Source organism: Herpailurus yagouaroundi, unplaced genomic scaffold (assembly GCF_014898765.1).
Source record: "Herpailurus yagouaroundi ecotype Mexico unplaced genomic scaffold, PumYag 142, whole genome shotgun sequence".
Classification (NCBI taxonomy): Eukaryota; Metazoa; Chordata; class Mammalia; order Carnivora; family Felidae; genus Herpailurus; species Herpailurus yagouaroundi.
This window is the reverse complement of record NW_024412397.1, coordinates 51,116,948-51,130,679: the sequence shown is the minus strand read 5'-3', so window position 1 is coordinate 51,130,679 and position 13,732 is coordinate 51,116,948. Positions and strand designations below refer to the sequence as shown.

The following is a 13,732-nucleotide window of genomic DNA, read 5'->3' as shown; positions in this document are numbered from 1 at the left end:
TCTTAGTGTATCTCCCTGTAATAAAGTGGCTAGAAAACTGAAAGTACATTTCCCTGATTTCCTTGCAGTTAGAATTCTGGATGTGGTTTAGTTTTGGAAAAGCAGATGTATCCATAGAAGGCAGAAGTGAGATGATGAAAGTGATTTTCTGAGGCAGTGTCGACAGAGATTCCAGTGTCTGGACACAAGGTTCATTAAGTGGCAACAGGAATTGTAAAACATCTAACTTGGTGTGAACTGTAGCAGACATAACAAAATACTGTGAAGAATTAGCAGTAGTGTGCCTTCCTGATCATGGCACTCTCCTGGTTCTTGCCATGTTGGTATACTTTGGGATTGAGTGGTTTTTTTGAACTCAGAAGAGAAGGAGCTCTCTTGGCTGACCTGATTCCACATTGTGGCATGCCTCTGTCAGTTCTCAAGAGTTCCATGCTCATGTCTCCTTAAACTAATTAGAATTAACTGTTCTTTGCACTTTATAGGACCTTACAGAGCCAAACAATTGTATACTAACAATACAGCAAGCAGCATGAGCTTCACATTCCTGTCAGTTCTCCTATGCCGCCCCCAAAAGTACAGAGTGGCCCAGGGGGTGCTGAGCACGCAGTGGGTTTGCATTACAGCTGAGGAATCTGAAGTTTAGGGTATTTGAATCTTTTTTAAGGAGTACAAGAAAATATTCCAACTTTTGCTCGGGAGGGAGACATTACCTTTTATTATACTGGGCTGTAAACAACCTGCTTTTCTCTTGACAGAGACATGATATTGTCCAAGGCTGTTCACTATACAAATATCTTTGGTAAAGATAGTCCAGAACTAAGGCTGTCAGAGCCACTGGTCACAAGATGTAGAGAAATGCAAGGGACTTACAGAAAATTGCTTCCCAACAGACATTAGCCGACCTTTCATTTCAACTGTAACAACTTGTTTTAAAGCCCAAACGATATTTTCTTTTAAAAACTCACTTTAATCTAGGCATGGAATTTAACAAACATTGGTATACAGTCAGGGACTAATTTATAACATGGTTTCTATTCATTTCAGCCATGAGAAAACACCAGTCATTATTAAAGGTATCCATCCATAAATTACTTTTATTTCTCATTAAATGAGCACAGAGTCATTAGCATATTAATAACAGATATGTTTATTATTACATATCCATCAGTGCGGCTTTCAATACCACTTGAAACATGCATATCATCCTAGAGACGAATCAGTTTTCCAGTGCTTCTTATTTGATACACATTACTGCAAAGCCATTATAAATTATTGAGGAGGTATTTGGTTAAAAAAATAAACAATAAATCATACTGCCCATATGAATCAACTCTTGTATAGGACAAGAGTTTAACAGTATTTATCTGGTAATTCCTATGTTAACTGGAAAACATCACAGATGTATTGTCATAATTTTATATTGATATAACCTACATAGTTTGCAGAATTTTATAAAGTCATTCATTATTGTAGCAGGTAGTTTAATGCAAAGATTGTACTCAATTTATGAAAGTCCAACAAACCTCTAAATATTTTAAATTAAACCAATTATCAATGAAAAACCCACTGACATATAATTTTTTGAAAATATGTTCTTTTGAAATTTCTATATTTAGTCATGGCAGTAAAATAATTCTTTCAAATTAAGGCACTAAAAGGGCAATGCAACTCCCATTGAAAGTGTTCTAAGAATAATTTACATTTCAAACAGTGCATACATTTCTTATATGTTTGTTAACTTAATGTCTTTATCACTTAAAACCACAAAGAAATACATTATACAATTATAGAAATGATGTACCCCACAAAATGCTTTTAAAACTTGGTTCTTTTGTACAGTTAGTTCCTAATGTCTCTAGTAGTAAAATAACTCAATATGGCTTGGCAAAAATGCATAGATTAAATGTAAAAAAAAAACGTTTTTTCGCCTTCTCCCATTCCTCAATCTATAAACGTGCTGAAACACATACAGTATTTTGTAAAGCATAATGTAAAATATTTATTCTCCGTAAGTCCATCATGGGCAATCAAAAGTGAGGCTTTTAAATTCTACAGTGAGGGCACTGAAGTCAAGTGATATCACTGCTTTCTTAAAATAGTTTTGTATAGTCTTGCAAGAGCACAAAGACTGAAGTCATTTAAAAGAATTTCAGTTGTCTCATTTTGAGATATTTTCTTTACTCCTTCCATGAGCTGATCTTCATAGTGATTGGCCATTCCACTTGAAAGTGAAAGTCCCTTCCTCTCACTCATATGAGGAAAACTGTGTTCTATCATGATTGACAGGCGTTTTCTTAGAAATTCAAAAAGGCAGCACCTTTTTAAAAAAATATATCTACCTAAGCTTTCCCCCAATTGTACTTGCATTACACAGTAATAATTAATCTAATCTACCTGTAGGCAAACCCGCAATTAAAACAAAAAACAAAAAAAACCCTCAGTGTGCTTTTGTGCCAAAGCAAGGACAGAATAACAGCAATCTTAACCCTGAAGCCTGTGATATTTGTGTCAAAGGAACAGCCTGTCTGCTCTGCATGGTTAAAGAAGCCTGGTTTATCAGGTAGCATTCCACATGATTCCACAAGGCGTTAGGTCACGTGGTTAACTGCTGGGGTGGGGGGTGGGGGACAAAAAAAGAAAAAATTGTAATTTAAGAAATATATTCAGTTTAAAAATTCAAGAAACAAATTTAGAGAGAAAGGTAAATATTATTTTTATATGTGATTAATACAATTTAGAAAATAGGAAAAGGAAAAATACACTTTGTATTGTCTTCTTTTTGCTTCTACTCTATTTCAAACACATGGCGTTCTTTTGTTTTTTACAAAACTATAACTCAATTTTACATAGTTTTAGATCTAGCTTTGTCCTATACAGTCATACAGGATTTTACAGAAATAAGTCAGGAGTCAGGTGATAATACACTAGAGTAGTATGGTGGGTGAAGAATACAGAAGGTGTAATGTTTAACTATTTAGGCATTTTCAAAGAATTAGACTTGGTTATTAATAATAGGGAGTGAAGAAATGGTTGAATTAAAAATGGTTTTAAGTCTGCTTGGACGACTTGAGTGACATTAGCAGAGATGCAAATCAGTGTTAGGTCTCAGCTTCTAGATTAAAATGTTCCTCTTAATACAGGGGTTACACTCTAGGAAAGTTAGTATTTGGTATAGGAGAAAAAACATAGGCTTCAGAATTGGACAAAAATAAAAATAGGTTTCAACCTTGACTATGCCACTAACTCACTGTGTGATCTTGCCCAAGTGGCTTGATTCCTCTGAGCCTCATTTATGTATAAAAATGTATAAAATGAGAACTTAATAAGACATTATTACCTCTTTTCAGGAAAGGGTTTAATTATGCCCTGCAGTTGTTTATTATATCATATAAATATTTTGAAAAAATTCTATCAAAATCAGTTAAAAAAAAAAGAGAGGGATATTTAACTGGGAAGTTTATTTGCAACACCATTTTCACTGATAATACCAAATAATTGTGATTGAAAAACAACACAATTTGTTTAAAACTTTAAGGGCTAAGTATGTGCCATGTACACCAACCAAGATAGTGAAATCTGATATGGACTTGGAAGAAAATATGAAATTTATAAATTTCATATTAATTTCAAACAGGAATCAAACTAATTTGTAAAGTCATTTCATGTCATATATAAATACTTCACTACAAATGATGCCCTCTATGGGGAAAAGAACAATTAGATTTTAGATTTTAATAGATATTAACCAATCACTTTCACATTTTGTCAAAAAGGTTAACACTGCAATCCTTACCTAGTTTTTGCAGATGTATTTTTGACGACTTTTCGGAAAGACTGATTTGCAGTGGATCTTGTAGAAAGTGTTCGAGGGGATGCACGAACAAAACCAGATGGTGGATTCTTAGGGATCTTCTTCACCAAATGTGTTACCCATTTTTTTTGTTCATCCTGAGAACATGCTAACAGCAGCATATCTCTTGCTGATGTTACATCATAACTGACTGTTTAAAAAAAAAAAAAAGACACAAAGTCTTACAGGGGCATCTGGGTGGCTCAGTCAACTAAACATCAGACTCTTGATTTCAGTTCAGGTCTTGATCTCATGGTTCGTGAGACTGAACTGTGCACTGGGCTCCATGCTAACAGTGCAGAGTCTGCTTGGGATTCTCTCTCTCTCTGCCCCTCCCTGGCTTGCGTGCACATGTGCTCTATGTCTCAGAAGAAAGAAATAAACATTTTAAAAAATAGAAAAAATAAAGTCATACAGTAAGTACCTAAAATGGTCCCATTGAATGTATAATTTTGTAAGTTCTTAAAATTTTAAAAGATTTACTATGCTTAAGTTTGGACAATATCTCTCCTTAATTAAGGCTGAAAATTTAAAAAGGAGACATTAATCACAAACTACTAAGAAAGATAAAGCAAAAAAAAAAAAAATTAAAAAAAGCAGAAGCGAAACTAATGTATTTGTAGAACTTAAGTTTCTTATCTTAAAATAGCTATCGTCTATATTCTTTTCCTCAAGCTACCCTTGCTAAACTAGAAGACATTTGTTTATGACCCTGCATGTTGGTCCAGGCAGTGAAAACCGAACAAAAAGAAAACAAGCAGGAGGCAAAAATTCAAGGAGAAATAATATAGTGGAACTCACCTATAGCTCTTCTCTCCATTTAGAGTAAGTTCTTTTTTTTTTTTTTTTTAAACACTTATTTATTTTTGGGACAGAGAGAGACAGAGCATGAACGGGGGAGGGGCAGAGAGAGAGGGAGACACAGAATCGGAAACAGGCTCCAGGCTCTGAGCCATCAGCCCAGAGCCCGACGCGGGGCTCGAACTCACGGACCGTGAGATCGTGACCTAGCTGAAGTCGGACGCTTAACCGACTGCGCCACCCAGGCGCCCCTAGAGTAAGTTCTTAAAGGTAAGTTTTTTATAAGGCGGTAATTCTCTTTAAAAACATTATGTTCAAAGCTAGATTTGTAGCTGTGAAATGACAGCTACATGTTGCTCCTCTAGTGTCAAAATACCACTTCTTATAATCTCTTTTCAACTTGGTATAGAAAATGCTATGCTTGAAGAAATTATTTTAATGGGACTTAATTTTCTAATTTGTTATAAACTGTAAAAGTAATTTTTATGCCTTACCTTTACATGGAGAAATTAAGTCCTCTTTCTTATCTAAGTGATCTCTGTGGCACTTAACATGGCATCTTCGACATTCTAGGGCAGGAGGTGGCTTAAAAACATGCCAGAGAGGTTTGGCACAGGCCTCACAGTTGGCGGGAAAGTGGTAGAGTGTCGGAATGAACTCATGGCCTTTGTGGTTTTGAAAATTAGTCTTCTCAGCTTGCTGTACTGGTTCCATCTCTACATCTTTTCTACATTCACCTTCATTTGCATATAGTATCTACATTCAGGAATGGTAAAAGGAAGATTTTAAAGTCTTAATTTGTACACATAAGTTTCAAATTATAAAAAACATTGGTGTTTTTGCATACTTCACAAAGTGCATTTAGTCATTAAATAAAAGATTTTCTAAAATTAGAATTTAAGGTTTTCACCTGGAATATTTTAGGAATTTCTTCAGTTTCAGCTCTGTAAACATCTCCTTGGGTTACAGGTCGAACATGAAACAATTTACTAAGATGAAAATAAACAGGACATAAACTATTAAACTCATTTACAGTAAAAGACAAATGAACATTTCATTGAAGAGGACAAACAGGTGGCAAATAAGCACATGAAATGATGTTCAACATCATTAGTCATTAGAGAAATGCAAATTAAAATCACCATAGGCATCACTGTACACCTATCGGACTTTAAAAAGTAAAAACAGTAATAACACCAAATGCTAACGAGGATGCAGAGAAACTAGATCACTCATATAATTGTGGTAGAAATGTAAAAACTGCAGAGCCACTTTGAAAAACAGCATGGCTGTTTCTTACAAAATGAAACAAACATATGACCCAGCAACTGAATTCCTGGGCCTTTATTCCATAGAAATGAACATTTATATTTATAAAAAAACTTGTATATGAATGTTCATATATAGCCCAAAGCTGAAAACAGCCCAAATGAATGGTTAAACACTGGTACATTCATACCACGGAATACTACTCAACAATAAAGAGAAACAAATGGTAACTTGAATGAATCTCAAGAGAATTATGCTGAATGAAAAGAGACAATCTCAAAGGTTATAAACTATTTGATTCCACCTATATGACCATGCTTAAAAACACAAAATTATGGAGATGGAGAACAGGATTACAGATGGGGGCAGAAATGGCACTTGTTATGGCTATAAAAGGGTAGCATGATGGTTCCCTGTGATGGAACTGCTCTGTATTTGGTGGTGATCATATGAATCCATTTATGTGATAAAGGCATAATAGACTGGAAAGAGATAAAACTATCATTATTTGGAGATGATGTGATTGTATTTGTAGAAAACCCCTGTGGAAAACCCAATAAAACTAGTAAATAAACAAGATTAGAGGATTCAAGATGAATATATAAAAATAAATAGTACTGGAATAACCAGATATCCACATGGAAAATATACACGCACATACAAAAGTAACTTTAACTGCAACCTCTTACCAAACACAAAAATAAATTCTGAGATTAATCATAACTTAAGGGGTGGCTGGGTGGCTCAGTCAGTTAAGTGTCTGACTTTGGCTCAGGTCATGATCTTGTAGTTTGTGAGTTCAAGCCCGTGATGTGCTCTCTGCTGACAGCTCGGAGCCTGGAGCCCGCTTCAGATTCTGTGTCTCCCTCTCTCTCTGCACCCTCCCCCTGCCCCCAGCCCCATTCACGTTCTGCGTCTCTCTCTAAAATAAATAAACATTAAAAAAATTTTTTTAAATCAGAACTTAAATGTAAAGCCTAGAAATAGAAAGCTCCTAAAAGAAAACACAGAATACTTTCACAATCTTTGGAGAAGCAAAATTTCTTGGACAGACTACAAAAAGCTATCTTTTAAAAAATTAATAAATTTGTTTCCATTAAAAGACACCATAAAGAAAATGAATAGGCAAGCCACAGATTAGGAAATATTTGCACTGCATGTTTCTGATATAGAACCCATATCCAGAATATGTATACAGAACTTTTACAGGGACACCTGGGTGGCTCAGTCAGTTAAGCTTCCAACTTCAGCTTAGGTCATGATCTCGCAGTTCACAAGTTTGAGCCCCATGTCAGGTTCTGGGCTGACAGCTCAGAGCCTGGAGCCTGCTTCAGATTTGTGTCTCCTTCTCTCTCTGCCCCTCCCCTGCTTGTACTCTGTCTCTCTCTCAAAAGTAAATTTAAAAAACTTTAAAAAAAAAAAAAAGATTTACAAATCTATCTTAAAAAAGGTAAGTAATCCAATTAAAAATGGGCAAAAGACCCATGGAGATATTTAAGATATACAAATGGCCAATAAACATCTGAAAAAATTTTTGGTATCATTAGTCATAGGGAAAATACAAGTTAAGACAATAATGAGACAGCATTTCATCTTCATTAGAATAGCTAAAATGTTAACTACACTGGTATTAAAATTAAAAACTTAAAAATAATAAAAATAAAATAAAATAAAAGAACAGCATAAATCAAAGACTGACAGCACCATATGTGGTGAAAACATGGAACAACTGTAACTCATATACTGCTGGTGAGCATAACACAGTGTAACTATTTCTGGGGACTATTTGGTAGATTTTTAAAAGATTAAACACAGATTTACTCAATACCCAGGATTCCACTAAGTAATTACACATGAAAAATGAAAACATAAATCCACCAAAAGAATGTTCATAACAGTCTTATTTATAACAACCCCAAATTGAAAGCAAGCCAAATGTTCCTCAACAGAAGAATGGATAAACAAATTGAGATATATTAATCTGATGGAATATTATTCAGTAATAAAAGGAATTGCTGAATATATTCAGCAATTGATACACATAGCAAAACACTATGCTGGGTGAAAGATGCCAGGCACAAAAGAATACATATCATATGATTCCATTTATATGAAGTTCTAGAATAGGCAAAACTCAGTAACAGAATTCAGATGTTCTTTTTTTTCCCCCTGAGAAAATGGTATAAGTGGGCTTTCTAGGATGATGGAAATACTTTTTTTTTTTTTTTAAACGTTTATTTATTTTTGAGACAGAGAGAGACAGAACATGAACAGGGGAGGGTCAGAGAGAGGGAGACACAGAATCTGAAACAGGCTCCAGGCTCTGAGCTGTCAGCACAGAGCCCGATGCGGGGCTTGAACTCACTGACCGCGAGATCATGACCTGAGCTGAAGTCGGCCGCTTAACCTACTGAGCCACCCAGGTGCCCTGATGGAAATATTCTTTATCTTGCTATGGGTAATGATTACATGGGTGTTTGTAACTGTCAAAAGAACAGAACACTTATGATTTAGGCATTTTATAAAAATTATACTTCAATAAAAAGGTAAGACAACAAACTTTCATCAATCTGAAAGCATTTAACTTAGTTGAAAGATGATGTCTCTAATATTAGTATTTATGTATTATTCCATTTAGGTTGAACACTTAAATTTTTACAACAATGCTTCTTCAAAGAATTAGGAAATCAAAACAGTATGGTACTGGTACAAAAACAAACACATAGATCAATAGAACAGCATAGAGAGCCCAGAAATAAACCCATGTTTTTATGATTAATTAATCTGCAACAAAGAAAGCAAAAATACAAAACAGGAAAATGTCTCTTCAACAAATGGTGCTGGGAAAATTACTAGATAGATACATGCAAAAAAATAAAACTGGACTACTTTCTTACACCATACACAAAAATAAACTCAAAATGGATTAAAGACCTAAACGTGAGATCTGAAGCCATAAAACTTCTAGAAGAAAACATAAGTGGTAATCTCTTTGATAAGGTCAAAGAATTTTTCTAGATATGTCTCCTTTGGCAAGGGAAACTAAATCAAAATTAAACTATTAGGACTACACCAAAATAAAAAGCTTTTTGCACAGCAAAAAAACCATCAACAGAACAAGCCATCAACCTACTGAGTGGGAGAAGATATTTGCAAATGATGTATGTGATAAGGGGTTAATATAAAAAATATATAAAGAACTTATATAATTCAACACCAAAAAACTCCCAAAGAATCCAATTTAAGAATGGGCAGAGGACACGAATAGACATTTTTCCAAAGAAGACACACAGATGGCCAACAGACACATGAAAAGATGCTCAACATCAGTAACCATCAGGGAAATGCAAATTCAAACAACAATGAGATAACACCTCATACCTGTCAGAATAGCTAGAATTAAAAATATAAGAAACAACAAGTGTTGGCAAGGATAGGAGAAAAAGGAACCCTTGTGCACTGTTGGGAATGCATGCTGGTGCAGCCACTAAGGAAAACAGTACAAAGGTTTTTCAAAAAGTTAAAAATAGAATTACCATATGATCCAGTAATTCCACTACCAGGTATTTATTCAAAGAATATGGAAACACTAATTTGAAGAGATATATACAACCCCTATGTTTATTCCAGCATTATTTATAATAGCCAAGATATGGGTGAATAGAGTATTAGCCATAAAAAAGAATGAAACCTTGCCATTTCCAACAACATAGACGGACCTTGGCCCTAGAGGGTATAATGTTACGTGAAATAAGTCAGTCAGGGAAAGATAAATACCCTATTTCACTCATAAGTGAAATTTAAGAAACAAATGAACAAAGAAAAAAAAAGAGACAAAAAAACAACAGACTCTTAGAGAACAAACTGATGGTTACCAGAGGGGAGGTAGGTGGGGGGGTGGTGGGTAAAATAGGTGAAGGGGATTAAGATTATACTTATTGTGATGAGCACTGAGTAAATATGGAATTGTTGGCTCACTATATTGTACACCTGAAACTAATATAAACCTGTATGTTAACTATAATTGAAAAAAGGAAAAAAATGGGAAATAAAATTTCAGAACGCTCTGGTAGCTGCTCAATTCTTTTTACATTCTAGATATAATTGATTTCACAAATGTTTAATTCCAAACGAATGCCAACACTTCATTTTAAGTTTATATTTTTCATGAATAGCACCCACCACATCTCACTTTGAATTTATATTTTGTTGCATGTTTTACCTTTTCTACTACTTGTATGTAAGCTCCTTAAATATGGAACTGTCTTACTCACCTTTGTACAATCTATAGCACTCACGATGATACAGACAGCAGTGCTTAAGAAATGGTTTTAGAACGAATACAAGGAAAAATCCTAAGCTTATTAAAGGCCTCTGTGATCTACTACTAAAAGCAAAAGATATATTTGTATATCCTTAACAATGACTACATAATCATATACAGCACTTTTGGAGATGCTCTCTGAACCTAAAACTAATAAACATTTGAAATAAAAATCTTTAGAATACATTTATCAGCTTTGCAAAATCTTCCCCCTTACATTTTGCTAAAGTTAGATTTAATATGGAGTTCTATTTTTTATTTAAAAAATTTTTTCAAGTTTATTTATTTTGAAAGAGAGAGAGAGTGGGGGAGGGACAGAGAGAGGGGGAGAGAGATAATCCCAAGCAGGCTCCACACTGTCAATGCAGAGCCCGATGTGGGGCTTGAACCCACGAACTGTGAGATCATGATCTGAGCTGAAATCAAGAGTCGGATGCTCAACCAACTGAGCCACCCAGGTGCCCCGAATATGAAGTTTTAAAATTTGTTAGGAAAAGTAGGCAATATCATTTAAATAACAAAACATAAACTAAATTGTATGTCTAAAAATAATTATCATAAATTATCACCCTGATGATTTAAAATTCAACGAAAGGCAACTTACTCTATGTCCAATACCATGGATGGATTGGATTGTTCCTTATCTTGCTCATCGTTATAGAACAAAATTTTTTTGCTGCTTACTACAACATACTGAAATGAGGAAAAAAAGAGGAATATATATAAGAGCAACATTAATGTGGTTTAAAATAAGCACAATACTTGTCATTTATGTCTAAAGTATACTGTATTAATCTAAGATCAATGCTAATAACAGAGCAATTAATACAAGTTGTATGTTTTAAAAGTAAAATATGTAACAGATTATCAATTAGAAAAAACAAGGCATATATACCTGTTTCTTCCAGCCATATCGTTTGATATTTCCTCTGTTTGGTATTGAAAGCCAGCCTTCAATTCTTGACTCTAGGAGCAAAAGAATATATAGTATTCAGCCTTAAGTAGTAGTAAGAGGAAAGCTATTACAAGTTGTTTGATGGCATGCAGCAACAGGCATTTGAACACAGCTAAATGAATAAGTGCTACAATTTGCTCTTCCATGCTTCAATCACACAAATCAACTGTAATGGCCATACAAATATTGCAGAAAAAAATTCCAAGCCACTTTTCCCATAAAATTAACATTTAGTACTTAATTATAAAAGTATGAAGTAAAACAATACCCTTTAGAGCCAGGCAAGACTGGAATGGATTGCAGCTTAAATGGGATATGATACAGAAGACTTTAAATATCATTTAACACTTATAAAACTATTTAGCAAAATAAAAAATGCAGCAAGTGGAACAAATCAGAGCGATGATTTACACAAGAAAGAGCAAGCAAAAGTACAGAGAGGTGTCCTATTACTCACAGAAGATAAGAATAGAAGATAAATAAATAAGGAATGCAGGCAGAATCAACTAGATACAAAGAATAAGAGACAAGCATTTTATTTGTTTTCTTAGCACAAGATTCTGATAAACTTTTTGGTAAAACACCTATAATAATTTCAATAAAATTGCTAAAATCTGGTTGAGGGGGTACTTAATTCTAGTGTTAAAGTCCAATTGTAATTCTTTTCAAACTAAAGAGGTATAAATAAAGACTTTTAAGTATGTGATACCAGAACTTAATAAATAGCCAAAAAACATAGCATTGAGTTGGTCAGCTATTACTTTAAACAGTTTGTGCATACCAGAAATTCCTTGACTAATACAATCAAGGCATTTAAAAATAAATATTATTACTGTTTAAATATAATTAATGTTTATGAGAAATATCTGAAGGAAAAAGATGATTATTAGAAATCATTATTTTATATCAGGTTAGAGATAAGAGTTTTTTTCTATATCTGTCTTATGATTTGAAACACAAAAAAATAAAAAAGTAAGCAATTTTCAAGTACAATGCTTAAATCATGACCCTAACAGGAATATATAATGCCTTTCCCCATATATAAAAGCTGTAAAACATCTAAGTCTTAAAGTAATCGTAACAATAGGTAACATTTACCGAACACTTGTTTGACATGTGCTTTCCAAGTAATGTCACATTTAATCTATGTATATTATCCCATGAATGTATACTATATTCCTATGAATATAGGATAGGATAGATTCTACAATCATCCTCCATTTACAAATGAAGAACACCAAAGCTTAGAAGGTAAACTGACTTGTCCAAGGGTATACTCTATCAGTAACTGTCAAAGCTATAGAGTTTACCCTGGCAGGCTAATTTCTGAGCTTGTGTTCCTAGAACACCATGCTATTCTGTCCTTAACTAAAAAGCTTTGCAGTTAATTGAATTGAATATTCTTCTTGTACCAACTTCTTCCATGTACCTGTCTTTTGCTTTTGTTACTCCTCTTCATCTAAATTATAGTTGTTAAGGTGGAGAAAATAATGAGAAAACACAGCTCAAAACAATCCTCTTCTCCCAACTACTCCCAGCAACTTCTTAGTTCATCAATAATTGTTTTGTCTCCTTAAGTAGTTCCTTAGTAAGTTTTGTAAGATCAGGGACCATATCCTGACACTATTTTTATATATTTCAAGGCATCTGACACACAGAGTAGGTATATATTTTGATTATTTTACAGTTCTGCTCCCCCCCCCCCGAATTAGCCAGTTACAGCTACCCTTTATAAATGATGGTTTAAAAACCAAAGGGCATGGGGCGCCTGGGTGGCGCAGTCGGTTAAGCGTCCGACTTCAGCCAGGTCACGATCTCGCGGTCCGTGAGTTCGAGCCCCGCGTCGGGCTCTGGGCTGATGGCTCAGAGCCTGGAGCCTGTTTCCATTTCTGTGTCTCCCTCTTTCTCTGCCCCTCCCCCGTTCATGCTCTGTCTCTCTCTGTCCCAAAAATAAATAAACGTTGAAAAAGAAAAACAAAAAAAAACCAAAGGGCAGTTTTAGGGGCACCTGGGTGGCTCAGTCGGTTAAGTGTCCAACTTCGGCTCAGGTCATGATCTCACATTTCTTGAGTTTGAGCCCGGCAGGCTCACTGCTATCAGCCTATCAGGGCAAAGCCCTCTTTGGATCTTGGGTCCCCCTCTTTCTGCCCCTCCCCTGCTTCCGCTCCCTCAAAAATAAACATTAAAAAAAAACCCCAAAGGGCAGTTTTACATTAAACAACACGCAGAAGGTTGCTAATCACTCACAAATATTCTTACAAAAGCATCAAGTTATTGTTAGGAAAATTTTCCTTCGGTGTGCTCCAAATTGCAGCTCGTTTACTCCTCCAATTTACTACCAGTAATTCCTCACAGAAAATATGTGAAAGCCACCGAAATTTTGACCTTTATACAAAATTGTGTATGCCAAAATACCCCACACTCAAGTTATTTCTCCTATGAGAATATATGCCAAAAATATTTATGCTTTATGACTCTAGGTTTGGATTATCTGCCAGTGTTTTCTTTAATGTATTTTCAATGGATTGTTGTA

General features: G+C 34.7%; 1 protein-coding gene across 3 annotated transcripts in view; it reads right to left on the bottom strand.

The window, feature by feature from the left end:
* Positions 1-1,067: 1,067 nt before the first annotated feature.
* ROCK1 (Rho associated coiled-coil containing protein kinase 1) overlaps positions 1,068-13,732 on the bottom strand; it is a 163,409-nt gene continuing 150,744 nt past the window's right edge. For 2 of the 3 annotated variants that reach the window (XM_040479259.1, XM_040479261.1), the window contains exons 28-33: positions 11,140-11,210; positions 10,849-10,937; positions 5,562-5,640; positions 5,146-5,407; positions 3,794-4,001; positions 1,070-2,608 (exon numbers count right to left, since the gene is read on the bottom strand). In XM_040479259.1, the coding sequence (XP_040335193.1) occupies positions 2,602-2,608; positions 3,794-4,001; positions 5,146-5,407; positions 5,562-5,640; positions 10,849-10,937; positions 11,140-11,210 (716 nt within the window). In that variant the 3' untranslated portion in view covers positions 1,070-2,601. Of the gene's footprint in view, positions 2,609-3,793; positions 4,002-5,145; positions 5,408-5,561; positions 5,641-10,848; positions 10,938-11,139; positions 11,211-13,732 lie in introns of all 3 variants that reach the window. The other variant, XM_040479260.1, reaches the window with a different exon arrangement.